At 43.0% G+C, this 24,722-nt stretch overlaps 1 protein-coding gene across 1 annotated transcript in view; it reads right to left on the reverse strand.

The window, feature by feature from the left end:
- The window catches only part of GCK (glucokinase), a 177,428-nt gene that overhangs the window by 60,538 nt on the left and 92,168 nt on the right, over nt 1-24,722 (reverse strand). The window contains exons 3-5 of the mRNA XM_069214259.1: nt 2,954-3,108; nt 1,250-1,369; nt 165-260 (exon numbers count right to left, since the gene is read on the reverse strand). Of these exons, the coding sequence (XP_069070360.1) occupies nt 165-260; nt 1,250-1,369; nt 2,954-3,108 (371 nt within the window). The remainder of the gene's footprint in view (nt 1-164; nt 261-1,249; nt 1,370-2,953; nt 3,109-24,722) is intronic.

Consider the following 24,722-nt stretch of genomic DNA (forward strand, 5'->3'; position numbering starts at 1 on the left):
TGTCAACACGAATGTGGTGACGGAACAAGGGGCCAAAACAACAAAAATAATAAAGAAGCCTTTAGACATATCAAAAGCATTGAAAAACGTAAAGTGTCCCTGTCTTTTCCTCATTCTTCTTACATTAAAGTGAAAGTCACCCCATATCTTATTTTAGGACTCACCCCTCTTCTTTTAATAGCATCTCTCAGAAGTCCCACAACATTGTTCCCTTCAGCCCCAGAGGCTGTGAAGCCTTTCGTCCAATTCAATAGAATACCCTGTGGAATGAATGTCAGACAGAGAAAGGGTGACACCAAAGCGGCTCTGAGAAACTCCACATTTTGTTGACTTCAGCAGGATATGGTAGGTTTTTACAAAGGATCTTCTGAAAGAAGAGGGACTTCCGCAGACAGCAGGCGAGCTTGGATCGAATATGGGGGTTTGTAGCACATGTAGGATCGTGGAGCTTGGAGCACATCTAAAATATTTAGATTGATTGAATTTTAACTCATTTAACCCTCGGATACACTCTACCATGGCTTAGAACCAAGGACTCAGGTTTCCCAAAATGGAGCACTGCTTGAAAACTTGCAGCACTATGCTGCACGAAGGGCACAAAATACTGCAGCACCGTATTTAAGAGTCATCTGATGATGACATCGGTGGCGCGCTTGCTATATCTGGCTGTTCTGTATGACGCCAAGCTTCATGTTGCAATATAAAGGTGAGCCAGCAGTGTCTAGCCTAGAATTGGAACTGGAAGTACAGCCTCAAGTACAAATTCCTGGATGTAGATACCCGCACAGGGGTAAGACATGTAAGATACGTGCTTCACAGTAACGTATAGGTATATTCCTTGTGCCTGCCAAACTATGGGATTAGAATGTGGGTAAAAGTAAGCTCAAGTTATTTTAGTAGATCTGGCATTGCTCAAAAACCTACGTTTTTTGTGCTGCCCCCAGCGCTGATAAGACCCTCTTGTATACACTACCATTAGTTGTCGAGAGACTTTTGGGCACTGCACAGGGGTCAACTTTCAGCACAAAATATTTTTTCGCATGATACTGGATCCATCACTGCAATTTGTGCCAGCACAAACCTTCAATAAATTTACGCCCAGGTGTTTCTTATATCAATGCCCAAAGGCATTTTGGGGTTGGATGAAGCAAAGACTGGACAGACCTATGGACACCCTTGGCAGTTGTGAGAAGGTTCACAGTTTCTTCCTCTGCACCCAGATAGTAGAACATTCCCCTAACGCTCTTACCTTATCAATATCCTCATGCCGTACAGGAAAGGAGAAAGTGAAGCCAAGGGGCAGTTTCTTGTGCTTCATGTTATGTTTGTCCAGGTAGTCAGAGATGCACTCAGCAATGTAATCAAAGAGCTGGGAATAGAAACCATCCATCAGTGACAACCCAACATGTTCACCATGGTAAGATCCAGAGCTGGTGGTAACTAACAAAACCTCCCCACACCAAGCTCTGAGTAAGCCACCAAATCACACAAATATAGGCTACATCTGACCCATAATATTACACTAACTGACTATGACTAAGTTCTGAAATGACTGGTTCGTGGTTGTCCCACAAAATCAAACCCTCACTCCTTTTGGATAATCCATTACCTCACAAAATGATTAAATTAGATCTGTACAAACCACACATAGATTTACATTCAACTGGCATGCTGACTGATATGTAAAAGTTGCACGCAGTTGAGTGTTGTGTAAGTCAGATTAAGCATGTGGATAAGACATATTGAGAGAATGCTCTGCAGTGTTTCAGAATGGTTGTGTGAAACGCAGTTTAATATTGACTATATGAGTAATCTGATGGAAGAAGTTTGAAAGTTGAGAAGGTCAGGTGACTGAGTTGAACAAGATTCTGGCTAAGGCAGCTAAAGCTGAAAGCTGACTGAGCATGAGATGAGAGAGACCATTCTTCCCAAAAGACAGCAAAGCTGAGTCTAGTTTTCTGCTTGTTTCACCTGGTAGCACACAATGTTTGTGAATTGCCTGAGTGAACTAAAGACCTATGAGTTTGGGTTTCCTAAGAGGCAGTGGAGACTGCTAGAACTCTTGACAGAAGGTTCTGCAATGCCATGAATGAACAGAGTGAATTCATTTCCACCCATGATTGCCCAAGAGAGTTATTAATTAATAAAAATGAATTGGCAATAGGCAATATGTTTTACTCATAGATGTACTGACACTGATAATTAGGAAAAATGTGAATGCGGAAGTGGAGGTCCACAAATATTAGTGTCAGTAAACCGTATGGCAGAGTCCATTTGGCTGAAGGGTTCAAACACCTAACCTGACAAAGGAGAGAGGGACAGAAAGACTATCCTTGAATGACAGCTCTATTATGTTAAGATAAGGATGAGGGACTTCGGAAAGCACAGTACTTGGAAGTAGTATGGTGTCCTACATGATGTTGCTCAAAATTCCTCAGTTATATGGCAGTGTTGCTAACAATGACTGATTCATGTCATCACACAAACAATGTCACCAATTCGTCCAGTGACACTATACAAACACTACTTTGGACTGGTTGTGCAACTTTCAGTTTGCTCATGATTTCACTCATGGTTCTAGTCTTTCCATTTTTAATTGGAGTTGTGGAAAGGGGGTTATTTAGAGACTTGTGGATATTCCAGGCACCTTTTCTAGTGTTAATAAGCATGTATACACTCTAAATAGGACAGAATGTGCTACATTTACAGCGTATATCAATCTATACAATCTGAACAGGGCAGACAGAATATCTACCAATGTTTGGCATATATTCTGAATCCACTAAACTGTAAATAATCTCTGGGGATTCCACAACATTGTAGCATGTGAATAACCCATACCCCAGGAAGGCTGGGGTGTCTAAAACAAAAACTTGGCTGGATACTGCAGTGATAAGTTTGTGAACTAGAAGAAAATTTGCCTAAGGCCCACTGCAGTGTGACGCTTTCTTACCATTTTTGCAGTGCCTGTCATGGCATCCTCTGGGATGCTGTACATCTGGTTCTTGGTCTCCACCTTCCACTGCCCTTCAAGGTCTTCTCCCACTTTCACCAACATGACTCGGAAGTTGGTGCCGCCCAAATCCAGGGCCAGGAAGTCGCCGACCTCTACAAGAGCAGGAAAAAGAGAAAGGTGTTGTCAAAGTATGCACAAGCTTATCTCCTTGTGGGCAAGATGTGGAATCTTCAATGCAATGGTGAAAGGGATTTTTAACAGAGGCAAAAGGGCCAGGGGTCTTCCATTATGGGAACAATCTTTTGGGGCCGATGCTTACCTTCTTTAATGCAATTTGTCTGGACAGACCAGAGCTGAGCACTCCAGAACTACCCACGCATGCATGATCCCCAAGGAGTTTGGTGTCACTCTGAAGTGATGTGAACCTTGAAGACTATGTTGGGTAGGCAGGATATCTCTGGATACAGAACTGCATAATTTGAGTCCGCAACAAGCACAATTGGCCCTTTACTCCACGCCAAGTGCATTTTGCTCTCTTACCTTCACTCAATATTGCTTCTAGTGTGACACCACGGGATAGGTATCAGCCACCAACGCTTCCCCACCCTTCACATTGGCCCACCACTCCAACCCTGCCATCTAAAACTACATCAAACAACGCCACCTATGCTACTACTTGCAAATTGAGCATCCTGCCCCTACATCTACTTTTTAACCACCTTTCCCAAATCCGCTTTTTAATCTCTTTTCACTTATATTACCACCTACATAATATACAGCCATTTAATCCGTTTGACTTCACTTACTTCAAAACCTAAATACCCATCATCACCGAAATGCCCACTCTAAACCTCTACGCTGCCCAGTTGGCCCTTCACAGGTTTAATGCTTTCAGGAACCATAGAATTTCAGACTTCAGCACTTAGGCTTTTGGGGCTTGTATGTTTTTTTACATCATTATTATGACATCCCAAGCCCCAGCATGGTAAAGGAAGTTGGATATAAGCAAGGACTGAGTATTTGTGAGGCCCGCAATATGGGTCAATTTGTCCTATATGTGACTGGCTGCTCTGCAGTCCTTTTGAAGGTTTTAATGCGGGGCAGAGAAAGGCAGCGCTACGAAGAATACAATATAAACTGTGTTATTGGCATGTCCAAAATTGCAGGCAGTTGCCTTAGAAGACCACCACACCAAAGGTGCTAAATTGAAAGAAAATGGCACGAAAAACTGCGTTGCAGCTGTGGGAACAGGAGCACCCAAATGAAAATCCTTGCACTGGCTTTTGAAAAGTCAACCATGTATTGCTAAAGTAAAGCAATTAATTAGTAATGGAAAACAGAAGTGACAATTCTGAATACTACATTTCCAGGCTGTTTCTTCCACTGACATTTGTATTCCTTCAAATGTAAAAGACCAAAACACACATGCAGAAGAGATCAACTCCAAGTCATTGAAAATTGTGCTTTTAGGATCGGAGGCTCCAAAGTGGCTCAAGTTAAAAGGGACACTGGCGGCAGAATGTACTCACATCTTAGGTCACCTGAAGAGGAGAACCCACTTGCACCCATTAACTTTGCTACAAGGACACCGTGACCATATTTCTACTTTTTTTTGCTGCATTTACGTCATTTTGTGACGCAAAAGCGGCGCAAACCTACAAAATACAATTATATTTTGTAGGTTTGCACCACTTTTTGCGTCGAAAAATGACGCAAATACGGCACAAAAAAAGTATAAATATGGGCCAATGTTTCTATTCCTGTGTCTTTATTTTAGAAATCTGTGTACAGTGGGTCTTGTAGTATTTGTTTACTTGAACTGAAGTCTTTGAACTAATGCACCTGAAAACAATGATTTGTGAAATAGTTTAAGAATGGAAATGCTAACCCTTTTGACATTCACTACTCATTTTTAATAATTTAACCATTTTATGTAAGACACCGGCACCATGCAGAATTACAACCACTTACACAGCACTCGACTACAACATACAATGGTCAGTAGTGTGAACAATTGGTTGTGGTAAACGGTGCACGACAAATCATCAGGAGGAACCCCAAAAGCAGACCACTGAATCTCATTGCCAACACCTTCAGTAGGTTCAGAAGGGTTTAGTTTAAGCACTGACTTCCATCAATGGGTAGAAAGTTCATGGCGGTCACAGCAGCACCAGTGGCGTAGCAAAGGCCCCCACAGCCCTGTGGTGTGGGGCCCCCCTCAGCACAGTACTCTCGCCTGCTAGCTCCTGAGTGAGTTCAGAGGGGGCCCATCCATGTTCTTTGCGGGGGGGCTCAAGTATCCTTACGCCACTGAGCAGCACTAGTGAAACATTGTGTTATGTCAGATGTTGTTCTGTATTTTGGTACTTCATGTTGAAGGGGATTTATACTTCAGATTCCTCTGGAAGAGGAGAGAAATTCTACCAGATAAAAAGGATTGCTGTAGTGGATGTCACTGTGGGACAAGCCATAAAGTTTGAACTGAATTCTTGAATTCTACCCATGTCGTTAAGACAGTGGAAAGTTTTCATATTTGTGTTAGTAGTTAAGAAGCCTCTCCAGTGAATGTAGAAGTGCTTTGATGGATAACTGGGAGGTGCCTGCCAGTATAGCATTTCCAAATTTCAGGCTGTAAAGTGCAAAGGCCAGAATCAAACCCTGGAGGTCACCACAAAGCACTGCTACCTTGTCTGCTGTGGAGTTGACAATCCTCACCACATGTTTTTGGTGTTGAGGAACTAGGCAAACCAACCTAGCACACAAACTCAAAAAAACATGCAGGGTTTCATTATTCTAATTAGCCTGACATGGTTTGCTGTGTCGAAGGCCACTGATAGGTCTAGTAGGACAAGCAAAAAGGGTCTCCTTTGTCCAAGATGTGAATCATGTCATACAGTATATTTAAGGTTGCGGTTCTGATACTGAAACCTGCACACCTCTCTGATAGTTTGCCACGAGCTGGTCCTTGGCAATGATAGCCTTCAATTGGTTGTTGACAGATCTTTCTACAGCTTCTTAATAGTATTTATAGATTTATGTTTCCATGAACAAAGTTTACCTTTTATCTAAATTACAAGAAGCATTGCTGTTGATTTGTTCATGAATCGTATGCATTGGTAAATGTGAGAAGTCCAAGAGGTCATAAAGAAGGGCACACAGACAAGAGAGAATTGATCAAAATATTCTCTCTGTGCCTATTTCTCTCTCTGTTACTGTTGGGCTCAGTTGGCTCTTGGGGATTCCACAGCCATGGAGCAGGGCAGGACTCCAATTACCCTAAATTGTTTCTCAGACACCAAGCTACAGCTGACAATTTCTGAACTTGCAAACTTTCTCACTGATTTTGCTGCACTGAAAATAAGCTGAGAGGCAGACAAGACTGCAGTCCTATTAAAATCTTCGGGGTCTTTTAGAATAACTTCTAAACAATAGTTAATCCTAAACCTAGGCAAACATCAAACTCAAACCCAGTGTTGCTGCCTTTTTGATTATAATACTCTAAGGCACTCGCCTAACCTCACTTTAATGTAGCCACAGTCTTGTGTTGTTGCAGAAGTGCCACTGCAGTGGTTTGAGCTGGGCTATTTTCCCAGGCCAAACATTTTTTAGGGCCCCTAAAAGCAGAGTACATGGGTTCATTTTTGATGAGACCGATAACAGTGGCCACGGGGCTCAATGACTCCAGCTGCTGGAGCTGCCAGTTGCATTTTAGCTGTCTTCCCCATAAGACACCTTTTCAACTGATAGCAAGGTACATGTGTTACCTGGTGTAGGGGCATTACAAGGGGGTGAAAAGCACAAGGGGCATTATGCTTTAAGTCTGCTCTTTTCAGGGCCCTAGCCTCCTTTAGCAAAATGTATGTATACATTTAGAATTGAAAGAAAGCCTATCATCTTCATTATTAAACAGGCACCTTACATGGCCATACTACTACATGGAATCTGATTCCATGTTTTCTCTTTCCTTGGAGTACATTTTTAGGTCCAGCTTTCAAGGCCTCTTGTATACCTTAGTATACTTCTTTGTGGGCTTAAAGCCCACCCACTGCTTTTTATTTGTTTGTTTCAGTGTCCTTTAAAAATCCTTGCTTGCTAGTGGTCAATAATTCCTCTTTGTCCCTCCTTTTTATCTTTTGTTTCCTCCCACTGAGCAGTACACAAGTACTTGTATCCTTCCACTTGTCCCATTCAAGCATCTGTTTAGGGACTACTTTTCCCTTTCTCTTAGAGCATTTGACATGCGCGCTCAATGTTTTCAGTCACTCCAGGTCCTCTTCTGTAAAAAAGGCTGTAAATCATGTTTTTCTCTTGTTAGATTTGTTGTGCATTCAAAGACTGAGGTCGAATGTTAGGGGCTGTTTTCAGAGGATGCTTGTTTCCGCTACCCGCCGCTACACAAAGACAATTGCAACCACAATTATTTACATTGATCTCCAGTTACACGCTGCTAATGCACGGAGACAATTGCTACTGTTACGATTTTTAATGAATATAGCCCCAGTTTAAGATGGAGGCCGCATGTAATTCGAGATGGCATCATTAACATCACGTGTCATGACGAAGCCATCTTGTTGAAAGAGATAAGCTGCGACTTCAGTCAGGAAAATGAATGGATGGTGACTCTCAGTTCTGGCTCCAAATCTCAGAGACCCACTTTTTGACTACGTGGCATATCCATATGTAAAGCAATCAGAATTTACAGAGGGCCTTTAACACTTATCTTTCCACAGTCACCTTATTGATCAGTGTATAGGTTAGTTAGGACCAGCCATGCCTCACTCCTTTCCACCCTCAAGCGCTGACATGCCTGTGGTGGCAGGCACACACACTAGATATGTTTGCTGTGAAGCCCCGCAATACCTGGCTGTACTTCCCACATGCTGTTGGATACAAAGGAAGGGAGTGCACCTGGCTTGGGGCAGGTTATCCCCTCCCCTGAGCCCTGCTTCCAGGCTTTGGACACATTCATCACTGGAGCCAGGTTAATCAATGTGGTATCCTGCTGTGTTCTGGGGCATGGAGGTCCCGGGAGGAGGAGGCAGGCAGCCCCAGTGAACATACCATGAATGCCCCTTTAACTCAAAGGCAATTATACATGTGCATACGCGCTGTGACAGACAACGATTTACTCAGCTCTAAATTCTTATCATTTAAATTAAAACTACATTGCATTTGTATTGTTACCCAGAGAGATGAACCCCTCAGAGTTTTGGTGTGTTCTGAAAAGGTCAGCCGTGAAAAGATTAGTGGGGTGGGACCAGGCTATTACCAGACACAAAACTTGATATTATATTTTACCTCAGGCTTGCCACCAATGACTACCCCATTTTCTGTAGCCTGTATGTATGCAATTAAACAATTTGCTTGCAATTAAATCATGCCAACACGCTCAATTACAGTAATATCGTGGGCGATTCATCGTGTAACAAAACCTAACAGCTTGTCACAAAATATATACTAAGCAAAAAAATGTGGTCAATAATTTCATGTTCCTGCTTTTGTTGCATGTCCCACCCCCTTTAGAATGCATAATGCACAGTCAAAACAAGTAGTCTGTGTACACAGCACTGGCAATTTATCATTGAATCATAAGTGTGCGTCTACAGCCGGAGTACATAAACAATGCTTTAGAAATCTATTTAGCTGCACGGAGTTCTGCTGCTTGCCTACCTGCCTTAGCGACAAAACCTTAACCTGTCAGCCTAAACCTGGAGCGGGCATTCAGTTTTAACAGATAACCTCGTAATCGGGAGAAAACTAAAGTGTTGAGGAGTAAATACATTTACTTAGTATGTGCACCTTCATTTATCTGCACTCTGTATACACTCATACCAATATCCTCATTCTCTACATTCATACACACTCATTCTCACTGCACCATTTTCCAGAGTCTCTGTGCGCTCTCAATCCTATTACACCACTCTGTACAGTATGTAAACAACCATTCACATTTTCCCAGTGTCTACAGTCTCTATTGATATACTTTCATTACCCCATTCCTTATAGTCTGTACGCACTCAATATCAAGGGTTGGCAGCCTGCAGCTGCTTCATTAGGTTCACTAGCGCCGTTCTCTTCTGGTAAAACAGGCAGCCGTGAAATTAAATCTCACCATTTCTTGAACCTACATAAAGACTGTAGTGCACCAGTCAAAGTCGTTCTTCACAAAATAAAGTTTGTTTCTTCGGCTGTTGTATGTGTCCATAGTTCACAACATGCCATTTGACAGACAACACCTGTTTATGAAACATGTAAATGATGCTCTCCTGACAATAAAGGACAGTGAAAAGACTGCCAAATCTTTGGGCACCCTTCAGCACTACCAGCATTTATCATCCTACCTGCACCAGGCCTGCGGCCAGAGAAGCACTTACTCTATGAGAAAAGCCAAAATGACTCCTACTAACAGGTGCAATCTTCTTTTCAGTATTGGAAGCAGCAATAGGCCACCAGCAGAACACCGCATAAAGGGAGAGGTGCCTCATTTAGTAGGACCAGTATCACACTAGGTGCACCTGACTTCTAAGGGTATCTACTCCGAAACATCCCGTAAGAGGAAGGATATGGTCTTTTAGACCATATTGCCATGATATCACCCCATATCACTGGGTTCTGAATATAATCTGGTGTGGAAAAGCATTAGAAATGTGTCTCCAAACCACTGCTGAAGTCCTTCAAAACAAAGCAATATCTTAATCGGCGTGTTAAAACATGCTATTGAATCCAGGGCAAAGTCGCAGGGACACCATGTCTGTTATTTGAGGTTGTTCTTTACAAAAAACCTAAGGAATAGCGCCCCATCCTAGATCTTCAGGCGCTCAATATGTACATCAAAAAGGAAAGCTTTAGGGTAGTCACACTTCACATCATTAAGTCCTCGGTTAGTCCTTCAACGATGGGGAGTTCCTGTCTTCTGTGAACATGAAGGATGCATATTTCCACATCTGCACCATCGAAGTAGCTCTATTTCACTATATATTGCAATCCCTACCAGTTCTGGATGCTAACAATTGGCCACCTCCATGAGCGTTCACTTCTTGCCAAGCCCTGGGGGGAGCAGCCCCCCTTTGACACAGAGGTGTGTGGGTTTTCCTTTCCATGGATGACTGGCTTCTGAAAGCTTTCTAGACAGAATAGGCATCTTGGATGGTCCCCACTACGTCTGCTACACATATTGGTCCTCACCTTCAGTGAAATAAAATCCATTCTCACCTCCAGCTCACAAGCACTATTCTCAAGAGCTTGATTGTGCTTGGACCCTCTGAAAGCACCTCATAAGACCAACAAGAAAAGCTTATAGCTCTGGCTCAAGATTCACTCTGCAGAAAATTGCAATCTGAAAAACACAAGCTCCTGCTAAGCATGATGGTATCCTGCATTCCTTTGATCCCACAATTTCATCTTGGGATTTGAACGCTCCAAAAGCTGTTGCCGTTCAGTGGCAACAGTCAACAAGGCCAGTGCAGCAAATGTGTTGGGGTCACACAGAAGGACAAGCAACCAGTGACATGGTGTAAGGACAGCATTCCCATTTTCACAGGAAGGACCTGTACGCAAAGATCTTCCAGATACTTATCTGAAGAAGAGGGTTGCTCACCTGCAAGAACTGTCAACAACTGTCCTCCTGACTCCTTAAAAGGAGGTCTGTCATTTTGGAACTCAAGACTTGCTCTGAAATCCTTCTTATTTTGCGTCTCCCTTTAAGAGGTGGTGTTCAGCTCTGACAGTTTGACAACTCTCATATAGACCTGAGAACAAGGTGCACACACTTTCCGTTGCTTCCCAAGGAAGCATAACATCTATGGTATTTGGTCCTACACATTTTATTACTCGGACATGGTGCATATGGCAGATTCCTAACTACTGTTTGTATGTAATTGATGCAACAAGTGGTGTCTGTGGTTTCAAGCAAACTCGTAGCTCTGCATTTTGATAAATGTTCGATGTTTAGTGTGACACACAACACACCACACAATTCCACATCACACAACTCACCACCCCACCATTAAACACCACCCAACATAACACTCTACATAATAAGACAACGCAACATAATTTAACTCCACATAATTACATTCTTTTCAATACCACAGAAGTACACCCCACATAAAACCACTGTCACTAGCAACAATCCACATAAATACACTCCATACTATGCCATATAATTCCAATCAACATAATTCCACTCAACACCACACAGTTCTATGCCACACATTTCCATTCCACACCACATATTTTGACACCAAACTGCATAACTCAACTCAATAACACAATTACACAACACACCACATAGATTAAATTCAAACCACAGAATTCCACGTCATGCCACAAAATTCAACAGCCCACCACATAATTAAATTCCACTACATATCACTCCACAACACAAAATACCATTCCACATAGTTACACTCCATGACACATAAGCCCACTCCACATAATTCCAGTACACTCAGTACCACATATTTACTATCCACATAATTCCACTGCACACTATGCCACATAATTCCAGTTCACAAATCCACTCCACACCACACAATTCCATGCCACACAATCCCAAAACTAACAATTCCAATCCAACCCACACAATTCCACTCCACACCACAAGCTTCCACTCCACTCCATAACACATAGGTAAAAGACACAGAACCTGATTTAGAGTTTGCTGGAGGGGGTTACTCTCTCACAAATGTGACGGATATCCCGTCCGTAGTATTATGATCCTCTTATAGGTAAGGCTACCAGTTTTCCTTTTTACAGATTTTTACAGATAAATACAGGGCAGAAATCAATGTGTTTACTGTCTGTATTTATTTTCAAAAGCAGAAAAATACTAAAAATTGTGCTTCTAATTAATGACTTTCCATGCAGCCTGTTGTGAATTCCAAGACAACAGATGAGCAGATATACAGCATGGGGAGTTAAAAACAGGTTAAGATAGCTGTAAAATTTGTTAAAATATATTTGTAATACATTGCTAATATTTACCTGTGGGTGTAGTGTTTTGCTATATTTGGCTGCTGAATTTGCTCAAACACAACAGGCATGAAAGTATGAGTGCATGTCTATCAGTTAAATAAATATGGAAATGTATCATTTTTGACTCCACAAACCATAAAATAAATATAGATAAAAACGAATAAAATGGCCAAAAAATAAATATGCCCAAATACAGACGGATATGTAAAAAAAAAAAAAAAACATAATACCGGGAGCCCTGATTATAGCCTATGGAGATCGCAATATGGCGGATGGGATATCCGTCACAGTTGTGACGGAGTAACCCATACAGCAAACTCTAAATCAGACCCATTGTCATTTACAACACCAATAGCTCTAACTCTCACAAAAGCGAGACATATTGGCTTTGTCAATGTTTGTTCTTTTTAATTTTAGAAACAGGTGCTTATTGGCACATGGCAAATATGAATGAAGCGTTCAGAGGGTGCTGCATAAAGATTTTGCTCCCAGAATTGCAAAAACTTCTGACAGGTCTGTCTGGCTTTTACTTTTGGCAGAAGCACCCTGAAATGTTAGAGAGGGTTCAGAAAGACACTCTCAAGGGGGATAAATATCCCTCTGACACCAGGAGATCAGGCCGCCTGATTCCCTGCTCTTGTACAAGCTGTGGGAAACGTACACACATCCAACCGAACCCCTGGGCAGGATGGGGTGGGTATGACATATCTCGGCCTACCCTAGGGCATGGCAGATGCTTCTAAATACGCCTCTCAGATGCAATCAACTTTTAGGCTCAAAATTCAAACGCAATTCAGTAGTTTCAAACATCAAAGAAAACACATAGACAAAGTCTATGTATGTGAAGCCTTTGCCCTAGAGGGCCAAACCTTCAGTCCTTTCACATACAAATATAGATCAAACGTTAAGCTGCCACTAATAATGGAAGACACTCCACTGTTCACTAACATCAAATGCAACAATATCAACATATACATAGTTTTATGAACATCAATTAAAAGATATCACAATAGTGTGCGATGGCTCCTAAAAGACACATGCTTAAATATGATTGTTGCAAACATAATAAGGAATGTTAAAGTAAATGTTGACAAGCATCAGTACATATTAAAAAAATTGAAGATCATGTTCACCTCAACCTCTATAAAAACTGTAAAACTATTTTAAAAAACAATCAAATTCACTAGAAATCGAATTTTATGACAAGACCGGAGGCTCCTATTATGTATTTCTTTTCTAATTTTATTTAACAGCAGCTGCAGCCAAGAACTACAATTCCCATGAGGCAATGAACATGTGGCCAATGGGAAGCAAACTGTAGTCAAAGTAATCCACCAATCACCAACCACGAAGCCGTATAATACATATCCTGACTGAGAACAGCCCTCTTTTCTAAGCTGCTCGCAGTCAAGGATAAGTATTTATTTTCATTATACTTCTCATCATAGTTTATTTAACTGTTTTAGATTGTTACTGTTCCGCTTGTTTGTTGTTGTTGCAAGCACGTTAGCATACCGCGCTGCGTGTTCAGATCACAGCCGGCTTGTAGCCGCATCTCTTTTGCCCCCCCGCGCGCTACCCGAGGCTCGCTCCGGCCATTAACTCTTCAGCGCGACTGCCATTTTCTACAGTAATCGCTCTGAAGTGAAGCTTTTTGTTTTCTCTGCGCCTCACCTCGCCCTCAGGTTGCGTTTGTGCTTTTCAGACGCCAGCTCCGATTTTCAATCTCCGGACCTTCCGGCGACTACCAGGGGGCCCTCTTCAAGTCTCCACATGTTTCCTGGCACCTTTTTGCCCCGCCCAGAGGCGGGGTTAGTTTCTCCAGCCAGCCTGTGAGGAAAAAGTTAACCCCTTAAGCTCCTTTACCTTTCCACTTAGTTTTGCCTATAATTTCTGTTTATTATGGATAGCTCCCCATTTTCCCACGCTGCCACAGAGGAGGAGGAAATGATTAAAGAAAATCTCAATGATTTTATACAGTCTTCAGTGGAACAAGCAGTTTCTGCTTCTATGGATAAATTATCTAAGACATTACAGAATTCAGTGGTACAATTAATGTCTGAGACAATGCTGGCCCACTCTGCGGGGGAAGGCAGAGAGCGTCGAGGAATTTTAAAAAATAAGATGACGCTTTTGAACAGTGAGGATTCCTCACACAAGGCGGAGGACTCGGTTCCTCAAAGGCCTCCATTAAGGGAGGGGACACTTTCTAAAACATCGTCGAAGAAATGCGCTACCAAAACAAAACATGTTACACCTATTGTGATTTCAAATATTTTAGACTCTGATGATGATGAAGCGCATGATAACTACCCGGACTCGGATCTTTCCGATAAAGACAATAGAGACTCCTCCTAAGAAAGCAAAAACTAAAACTCTTTCGGGTTCCAAGACAGTTACAGTTTTTGATTCTGAGGGTGAACCCATGTTCGATCTTAATGATATTTAGCACCCGCTTTCTACTGAGTGGTTGCCTGCAGAGCATGTGGCAGAATACCTCACTTCAAAGCTCTGCTCTCCCCTTGACAAACAGGTCAGGTCGAAGCTTAGATCGGAGTGTCCGCGTCCCTCACTTCCGTCAAAGATCACGACTACTCCTGTTATAGATGCCTCCCTCATTACCTTCTTTTCCAAATTTGGAAAGGGCACTCGAAAGGGGGTTGACAAAGCCTGGTCTACATGCCAGGATAAGCTTTTGGATATGGTGGGCCCCCTAGCACGAATGTTTGACATAGCGGAAGCAGCTCGTTTGAACAATGCTATTCTGGATCCTGTTGAGTTATCTTTGTGGGTACAAAGAGCTGTTTGTTTATTGGGGAATGCTAATTGTGCCATAACCCATGAACGTAGGAAAGGGCTATTGCTCAAGTTGATCCCTAAGCTTGTCACTCTAGCGACCTCGGATCCCAGAGTCAAGGCGGAGGGTTGCCTATTTGGAGAATCTTTTATCAAAGAACTTAGTAAATACGTGGCAACGTTCGCCTCTCTGGATAAAGCCCAACAATCTTTGAAAAAGGTATTTTCCAGTCTGGTTTTCTGCAGGGCCGGCAGAGGCAGGAACCGCTTTGCGGGCCGAGCATACAGCAACCAAGGTTCCCGTGGTACCTTCGCCAGTACTTACCAGGAGTTCAAGACCCAGCTTTACCCTCAGAAAAACTGAGGATTCAGGAGCAGAGGCCGCCGGTGCTCCAGTTTCTCTTCCCAACCAGGTAAGTCATCCCTTTTCTATTCCGGCGGTAGGTCGCCTTGCTTATTTCCTTCCAAAGTGGCAGTATCTCACAGTAGAGCCCTGGGTTTTGAACACATTTCAGGGCCTTACTATAGAGCTTTATTCAGAGCCTTTTCAGGATCTACTCCCTCATCCGCCCCAATTCTCGTTGGAAATGGAAAACATGATTTCCGTGGTAGTTCAGTCTCTTCTCCAAAAGCGTGCAATTGTACTTTGTTCTCTCGATCCTTCGGGGTTCGTCATTTCAGTTTTTCTAGTTCAGAAGAAAAACAAGAAGATGCGTCCGGTGATCAACCTCAAATTGTTCAACCAATTTGTAGTTTACCGTCATTTCAAGATGGAAACCATCCTTCACCTCAGGGATTCGCTCCTTCAAGGTGACCGAATGGTTCGGTTAGATCTCCAGGATGCTTGTCTCACCGTACCTATGCACCCAGATTCGAGAAAGTTTTTACAGTTCCAATGGCACAGTCAAATGTATCACTTTTCGTCCCTTCCATTCAGTCTGTCTTCCGCCCATTGGTGTTTCACAAAACTCATGAAACCAGTGGTGGCCTCTCTCAGAGCTCAGGGGGTCAGACTAATTATCTACCTAGACGACATTCTTCTTATGAATCAAAATCATTCAACCCTTCTCCATCATGTTCATCTAACCTCTTCACTTCTATCCGACCTAGGTTTTATCATCAATGACGAGAAATCTTCCCTGACTCCAGTTCAATGGATAGAGTTCTTAGGTTTCCTGGTGGATTCCGTGTCCGCCATTCTTCTTCTCCCTTCGGCAAAAATAAAGTCTATCAAATCGGAAATTCTTCAGACCTTACGCAGTTCTCGCCTCTCCATCAGCTCTCTAGCAAGAATCGTAGGCCTCCTGTCCTCTTCAATTGAAGCTATCTTCCCAGGCCCTCTACATTATCGAGCTCTCCAAAGGCTAAAGATTTGCCATCTTCAAAAAGGGTTAGCTTTTTCGGATTCCGTGACCTTAGATCAAGATTCGCGCACAGAATTGCAGTGGTGGATAGACCATTTAGACGCTTGGAATGGCAACACTATCTTTGCGTCACCCCCGATCTTGTATTAAAATTAGATGCAGGTCTGCAGGGTTGGGGAGCCCGGTGTGGTCCAATCTCGACTGGGGGCTCATGGTCTCTAGAGGAGTCCAAGTTGCACATAAATTGTTTAGAGATGCTTGCCGGGTCCTTTGCGATAAAGAAGTCTGGCAAAAGACAGGGTTTGTAGTTCCATTCTGCTCAGGATGGACAATATTTCGGTTGTACGTTACATAAACCGCTTAGGAGGAACAAAGTCCAAGCCTTTAGCGGAATTAGCGAAAGGGTTTTGGGAGTTTTGTCTTCAAAACAAAATCTCAGTCCAAGCAGAATACTTGCCAGGCAGTTTCAATATGGTGGCAGATTGGCATTCTCGTCATTTTCGGGATTCAAGCGACTGGAAACTCCATTGCGATGTGTTCCAGTCCATCTCCCACAGATGGAGACCTTTTCGCATAGATCTCTTTGCATCCCGCCTCAATGCGCAACTTCCGCCGTTCTTCAGCTGGCGCCCGGATCTCGCGGCATTGGCCTTCGATGCTTTTTCTCAGGAATGGTCAGCTTCTCTCAACTATGCTTTCCCTCCTTACATGTTGATTCCTCGTTTGCTGGTGCAAGTGCGTCACCAACAGACGACATTAGTCCTGGTCGCTCCCTTTTGGCAGTCACAAGTGCAGTTCACTAATCTTCTGGAACTGTCAATCGAACCTCCCTTTCTCGTCCTTTCCTTCCCAGAACTTCTTTCCAGTCCCCTCGGTCTTCCTCATCCTAGACAATCTTCTAACCCTGTCAGTATGGAAAATCTCAGGGAATCTGACTCTTTCCCTTCTCTTCCGGCAGAAGCTTCTAACCTCATTGAGCTTTCTTGGGCTCCGGGAACAAAGAAAGTGTATAAATCAGCTTGGTCTCTCTGGAGTAGCTGGTGTCTGGGAAAACACATTGATCCCCTTACAGCAGATGTAACTTTCGTAGTCAATTTTCTGGCAGCAGAAGCTAGCAAAGGAAAAACTTATCGTACTATTAATGCTTATAGGTCTGCTATGTCTTCTTCTCACGTTTTCAGCAACGGGACACCAATCGGAGAACATCCTTTGGTGTGTCGACTATTAAAGGGAGTAACATTTTCTAATCCTCCTAAACCTAAATACAGTTCCTTATGGGATGTCAATGTTGTCTTTAGTTTGTTTTTGTCTTGGCCAGACAATGAGTTCCTACCTTTAAAGAGATTGTCAGCCAAGTTAGCCATGTTGTTATGCCTTGTTTCGTTTAAACGTCTTTCGGATGTTAGAGCTTTAGACGTTACTGCACGGTCTTTTACTCCAACAGGTGTTTTATTCAACGTTCATAGACATGCAAAGACTGGTCTTTCCTCAGTTTCCTATCCTTGTTTTCCAGACCACCCTAAATTATGTGTTGGCCAGTGTTTGAAAGTTTATGAACATCAGACAACCGATTTGAGAACTCCTTCCTCGTCACAACTCCTAATTTCATTCAGGAAGCCTTACAAGCCTGTATCCTCTCCTACTTTAGCACGTTGGGTCAGATGGAGTATGACCCTCTCAGGTATTGATACGTCTGCCTTTGGGGCTCATTCAGCTAGGGGAGCTATGGCTTCCAAAGCCTTTTGGGCTGGCTCCCGACTGGAGGGCATTCTCAGATCGGCGGACTGGTCTAATGATAATGTTTTCGGAATGTTTTATTGCAAGCCTATTCACCATGCTTTTCTAGATGTTGTTGATTTGCTTTGAAATAGCATAATAGGAGCCTCCGGTCTTGTCATAAAATGTAGATTTTCCTAGTAAGTTTACAAAGGAAAGTCTTAGTTTTATTAAAGACACAGAGGCAAGTATTATCCCGCCTCTACAAATTCTGATGCTTATTATTTTTGTTCCCTCCCAGAAACTTCTTCAGCGACTCCACAATCTTCCTCTAAGGATCTCAGCACTCTACACCTCGTTTCTGGTGCCACTCCTTCTACGGCGTCCATGTCCAACTTTCAAGATTCCAGGATTCAAGATCTTCCACATTCCATATCGGACTGTTAATTGTGGTTCAAGAACTTTTGTCGGTGTTCATGGCGTTATGTATTTGTTGTTCTATTTTTCCACTGTGTACTTCTTAAGCTTGCACAAGAAAAGAGGGCTGTTCTCAGTCAGGATATGTATTATACGGCTTCGTGGTTGGTGATTGGTGTGTTACTTTGACTCTACTTTGCTTCCCATTGGCCACATGCTCATTGCCTCAGGGGAATTGTAGTTCTTGGCTGCAGCTGCTGTTTAATACAATTATAAAAGAAATGCATAATACTCGCCTTCGTATCTTTAATAAAATTAAGACTTTCCTTCGTAAACCTACTATGAAAATCTACATTTTCTAGAGAAGTTAAGGTTGACATGAGTGTCAAACTCTTCCAGAGCATAACACATCAAAAGGCATGAAACTCACAAGTAAAGAGACTAACTTAAGTTTGCTGCCCACCGGAATGGACTGGAGCATACTGGTACCAGGTGCAGCCAACAAGAACGCATTTTTGGATTTTTTTTAAACTTTGGCTCATTGAACACATCGGCCCAAAGTGATCCCATATCACATTTTGAAATGGCTTTATGCCTGTGGATGCTAACTGGGAAACTCTAGGTTTCACAATTATCTTCACAGGGTATTTAAACTGTATCTTATCTTCATTATTTTTTACTATTACCCTGTCCTAATCTGCCCGAAAGTGTTATTTTACCTATTTTGGGCTCCTTGATCTCCCATGAGCACCTCTTTTCCCTTAATTCCTCACCACTCTAACATTTTTCTCCTACACCCTTTCATCATGTAATTTATTTCCCCCTTCTGTTTTCACTATCCCATCAATGTCCCCTCTCCATTTCTTCTTTCATCTCCCTTTTTCTTAGTATATTCTTCGTTTCTTCTCAGTTTTATGTCCCCAATTCTTTCCTTTCTTTTTATTTCCTCCTTTCCCTTCTCTTTTTGCCCTTTCTTTCATTTTTACCAAACTTTGGGCCTGATTTAGAGTTTGGTGGAGGGTGTTACTCCATCACAAATGTGAAGGATATTCCATCCGGCGTATTACAATCCTACGGCGGACGGGATATCCATCATGCTTGAGACGGAGTAACGCGTCCGCCAAACTCTAAATCAGGCCCTTTGTTTCTTTGCCTTTCTTGTTTCTTTCGCTTCTCGTTCTTGCTATTCCTTTTAAACTTTTCTTTTGTTCATCTCCCTCATTCCTTTTGCCTTTTCGTTCTTGCTGCTCCTGATTTGTGGCTTCTCTCTTCTTGTCATTTAATTTTTGTTTATTCATATCATTAATTCTTAATTGCTTCTCCCGTCTTTCTTTCTCAAATTTTTGCTGTTCCCCTTCTTCATTCTCATCTTCCATTTTCTCTGAGAAATACTTTTTCTTTCCTTTCTCCCCCTCAATTTGCCTCTCACATCTTCTCCTTTTCATTTCTATGATTTCTGTTTCTCTCTGCCGCTGTAGTTGGCTAATTTGTCTACCCTGCCCCTTCTTCCAGCTCCGTCATGATATAGAGTTTCTATGACTATATGCTTCTGTCTTAACGCATGACTCACACAAAACATTTCAAAGGCAGCGGCAGCAGCCATAAAGTAAAAGTGGTGGGGTGGGTAGATGGGGAGTGGGGGGAGTGCAGGGGGTAGCGCGGGTTGGGGATAATCACAGAAAGACACTTACCTGGTGCTGCCGGCTGCCTTGCGCTCTTCTGCTTCCTGGTGCCAGCATCAAAGACTCCCTGTGCAATCCCCGTCCTGCTCTCATGCTATTACCTAGCATGAGAACAGCACAAGGATTGGCCTGAGCGGGCTGGTTTGCCCCTCGCTCAGGCACAGTAAGTCTATGGTGTTACTCCAACCCGCTGTCAAATACAGCTAGGTTGGAGAAAACTAACAGCGCATGTTAGTTTGGCCTGCCTAGAACGGCTGGCCAAACAGACATGCGCAAATAAGGGCACAATCCACTCCCCTCCCCCACACCCCTCCATAGCCCAGCCCCGTCCCTCCCTGCACAGGCTGGCTCAGATAGCAGCAGAAAAATAAAACTATAGTGAAATATCGTTTTATTTTTCTACTGCTGGCTCTGAGCCAGCGGGACGATGCTCCTCTGCCACTGCAGAGGAGCCGCAGCTGTTCAAAGGTTGAGAGTGACCTAAATGGTTAAACTGCCTTAGCCGGCCCAGGGGCAACCACCAGCTGCATTAGTGGTTAAAACCACAGTGTCTGCTTGTGGTAGGTTTGACCACTAGAATTGTCTTAAGAACTGCTAATCTAGCAGTCTTCCGTTTTACCTCTGTTGATGTGTTTAGTCAACTTGTATTTTGTGGGGAATTCCATTTGTGGGCGCTATATAAAAGGATCTGAGTTCTAACATTCTTTCTCTGAAGGTTCATGTGGGTGTCTATCCACTGAACAAGGGTTCATGTTAGGAGGAAAAATACAGAACAAAACCGCCAGTACCTTTTCTAGCCTTTGCAGGAACCCCGCTATTAGACTGGGAACAGTTGAAAGAGGGGCTTGGGGTCTGCCTTGGTGTTTTTCCCCGAGCCTCACCTAAGCCTGTAACTGCACTGACAGTAACTGCACAAGTGGATTAATTTCCTCTATCCATTGAAGGAACGTAGACCGTAGATCCTCAACATTCTGAGTTATCATGGGTTGTTTGTAGGCGAACTGTTCTTTCTGATCGTGTTTCATGAGCTTGCATTTCACAGGTAGCCCCAGTCACGAGTGGTTTAAAGGGATGAAGGTGGACCTTCTAAGTACCCTCTGAAGCAAATAGTGGGTTCTACCATTATGAATTTTCTCTGCAAATGATGAGCCATGTGGCTGTGCTTGTATGGAGGTCACATACTGTCAATCCTGGTTTTGTGTTTGTTATCGGAGAGGCTGAATGTTGTGAGTGTGATCCTACTGTGGTATGGGATCTGGTTTGTGCAAGTAGATTCAACCCTGTTATCAGTATGATGTTGTCTTCTGCCATTCCTTTGGTTGCCTGCTGATTACTTCCCTAGAACCCTCATGAGCTGGCTGGTATCCCTCCGGGGCAATCATCGGTGGCCCGGTATTTCTGGACCTTAAATTACTGGTTTTGGAAACATCAGATCCAGTTTTATTGACTGTGGCTCTACACCCGGTAAAAATGTGGATGAAGAGCAGAGGAGGCTGCAGACACGGGTACAGCCCAGATGCCACTGGTCCCTTCCATAACACAGGGCCACCTGACAACACTCCTTCAAGCAAGGTCACAGCTTCCCACACCAGAGAAGTCTCCCCCACCACCAGACCAAAACCAACCCTGCTTAGAGCAGGTGGTAAATATCAATAGTCATTGTAATCGGAGAAAACATGCAGATTTTCACTTATTAGTTCTGGGTCCACATAGTTATTCCCCATTTTGGGGAGTAAAATTGTGATGGCTGGATTTATATATTGGTATATCAAACAAAATCACATTTGTTTGGCCCCTGGTATCTCTGCACTTGAATCTAGCCAACTTGCGCTGCGTGCCTAGGAGTGGATTGGCAGGAGAATGTATTTATTGCTATTTATATAGCTTGGATTTAGGAGGCACTCAAAGCATCAAAGAATGGTGGGCATTAACCAGGGGAAAGGGGGACAGAGTTAAAAGACAATCATCAACTGTGTAAAAAGTTATACTTTCAATCCATTATTCCCATTTTAAGATTTTAGGCACAGGAAGAATACATGATTTGACCAGAATCACAAGAATGAATCGCATGCTTAAACCAGGATGAGAACCCAGTTACTCTAGCCCGAAGTCTGTAGCTCAGACACAAGACTACATCTCTTCCCATACTTCACAGATAGTGTAAGGATCAGGCCTCCAAATCCACTAACGCCATGGAAAATCTGTTAGACGTTTTAGAAAGAAAGTGAAAGATGACCAATGACATAAACACTGTAAGAAACAAGATGTAAGGCACTTCCAAGGGTTAAGAACATATGGAAGAATGGTGCTCAGCAATTCCGATTTCTGTGGGATTGTCCAGCACTTGTGACATCGGTCCAATGCCCTGTAGTGTCGCCGAGTCTTCCACTTTTTGCTCAGCATGTGATAGTGCAGGCTGATTGACTTATAAAGCCCTCTCGGAGACAGATTAAACCTCCCAGAGTGGTTGATCAATTAGGGTGATGAAAAACAAGTAAGCTGGCTGGCAAGCCTGAAGCGCATGGCTCTGTACTGAGTCTGTGCACTCTGCAGGGGCGTGTGTGGAGGGGCAGCATTTATTGACATGGTTGCTGGGAGAGGTGATCTGCAGCAAACACGGTGCCCTGCACATGCACCACTAGGAATACACATACATTTCAACCTGCTAATAAAGAGGAAGATGGGACGCCTGCAGCTGCACCCCGATGCAGTTGATGTCATCTTTGAAATCTATTTTTCACCACTCTGTGTATTTTAAGTTTGATGTTCCTGCACATCATAATTGTGGTCATAATATAAAAGCGAAGACAGTACTAAAGACACAACAGTGTGGGATGATGTTGTATCTGTCTGGGTCAGTGGCAGGCCAGGTGGTCATTACCGGACATCTAGTCCTCAGTGAGCCATGAAAATATTATACAGGAAATATCATGTATGAATGAAAGCTGTGCTGTGCCATGTCCTGGGAAGATGGTGCTGATTTCGTGCATTTAACCCATTACAAAGGTGTTAAATAATGATAGTTAGGGAGACCAGTTGTGGCGGTGGCGATGTGTGCCCAATAAATTGACCACCTTGTCCAGAGGTATGTCAATGTTATTATTATAGCACTCGCTGCCTCAAATTAGCCTTTTCATAAACACTCCCAATGTTTGCAAATACAAAAGGAGATTGTGAAGCCTTTTCTATGGGTCCTGTTACAGAAGGTGGTTACTAGCATTATTCGTGATTGTTTCTGTCATTTACCTTTGACAGAAGGTACTAACCTACTATTTAATTTCACTTAATACCCAAGTTATTCACTTTGTACACTTAAGGACAGAGATAATAAGCAGTTAAGGATACCTCCAGGACCTGGTATAGCCACTACTCAGATTCAGTATGACACAATAATCACGTTCGATAAACTCAAAGTCAGGCCAGAGTTACATAATGTAGAGAGGTTTTTGAGCATGATGTAGAGAAGCGAATTATGAAACCAAACCAAATAATATAGCAACCCCCAGACTAAAACGATCCGTATAAACAGACATAATAATCAATAGTGAATATTTAAATTTTCTACACCTTGCCTCCATTAATGTTGGCAGTTATTGCATTGTCACATTGCACTGCCCTGTTAATCACATATTCTAGTGTTCTTTGGGTCGGTCACCTGTTTGAATAAACACAGAAGTGAACACGCACCATGCTGCAAAGCCTTAGGGACCTGCCGACAGGAGGAGATTACAAAACATGCTCCAGTAGTCCATTTTCTGAACCAGATCACCTCATCTGCACCCTCCACGATATGCATGCAATGCTCTGTTGCCATATTTCTATCCCTGGCCTAGAAGGTGTCACAGCAGTTTGAACGAATTCTGGCTTGAATATGACACTCTCCTCAAACCACTTTCACACACCGATCCTTGTGAAAAGTGGAAGGGAAACTGAGGTTAGCCACTTGTGCATGGATAATAGAATATGTGTGGCTCCCTGCTCTAGAAGTAGGGCAGGATTAAGACCTTTTCAGGCCCTAGGCACTTTAAAAGATTTTGGTGCCCCAATGTATATCATTAACCTCTATTACTACTATTTTATTATTATTTTTATTGATATATATATAAGTATTTTTGTATTTATTGTGGGACCCCATTTTTGTGGAACCTGGTTCAGCTGGGCATTTGCAGTTTTGCACCATATGGTCCACGGTATATCCGGCACTGTAAAATTTCTGTGGTGCCCCCCTTCCCTTGATGCCCTAAGCACACACTTAATTTGCTTACTGGTTAATCCAGCCTTGTCTAGAAGACTTTGGAAAAGAGAGAAGAGCTGAGAGAGAAAGCTGCAAGAGAAAAACTACATGAATGTCCTCTTAAGCTTTCTACAGCGATCACTGTTTTGGCATTAGAGATTAGTCTGGTTTTCACACTTCTTTAGCCACTGACCACACTTTCTACATCCTGGAATCCATTGCTTAAGGGTAGTCAGAGATTCCAAACACTATGAGCAAGACTACACCATCACTGGTTTAATGGCGAGTAAAAATCCCACATGTACTGTAGTCCACATATCAGCACTTCCCAGGGTAACATCCTCTCCCACTTTGTATTCTCTTATACTCATAGGAACATACACAAAGCTTCTTTTCATTTCAGGCCATCACTTACAACCATAAATCCCTGAATGTCACACAGTCCTCTACCACTAGGTGGCACTCCATTGCCCTTTGCTGAACGCATTTAAGGCATTAAGGCCCTCATTACAACATTGGCGGTAAATGCCGCCTACTGCGTGCTGACGGCCGCCAACATACCGTGACCGCGGCTGTATACC

Source organism: Pleurodeles waltl, chromosome 11, assembly GCF_031143425.1.
Source record: "Pleurodeles waltl isolate 20211129_DDA chromosome 11, aPleWal1.hap1.20221129, whole genome shotgun sequence".
Classification (NCBI taxonomy): domain Eukaryota; kingdom Metazoa; phylum Chordata; class Amphibia; order Caudata; family Salamandridae; genus Pleurodeles; species Pleurodeles waltl.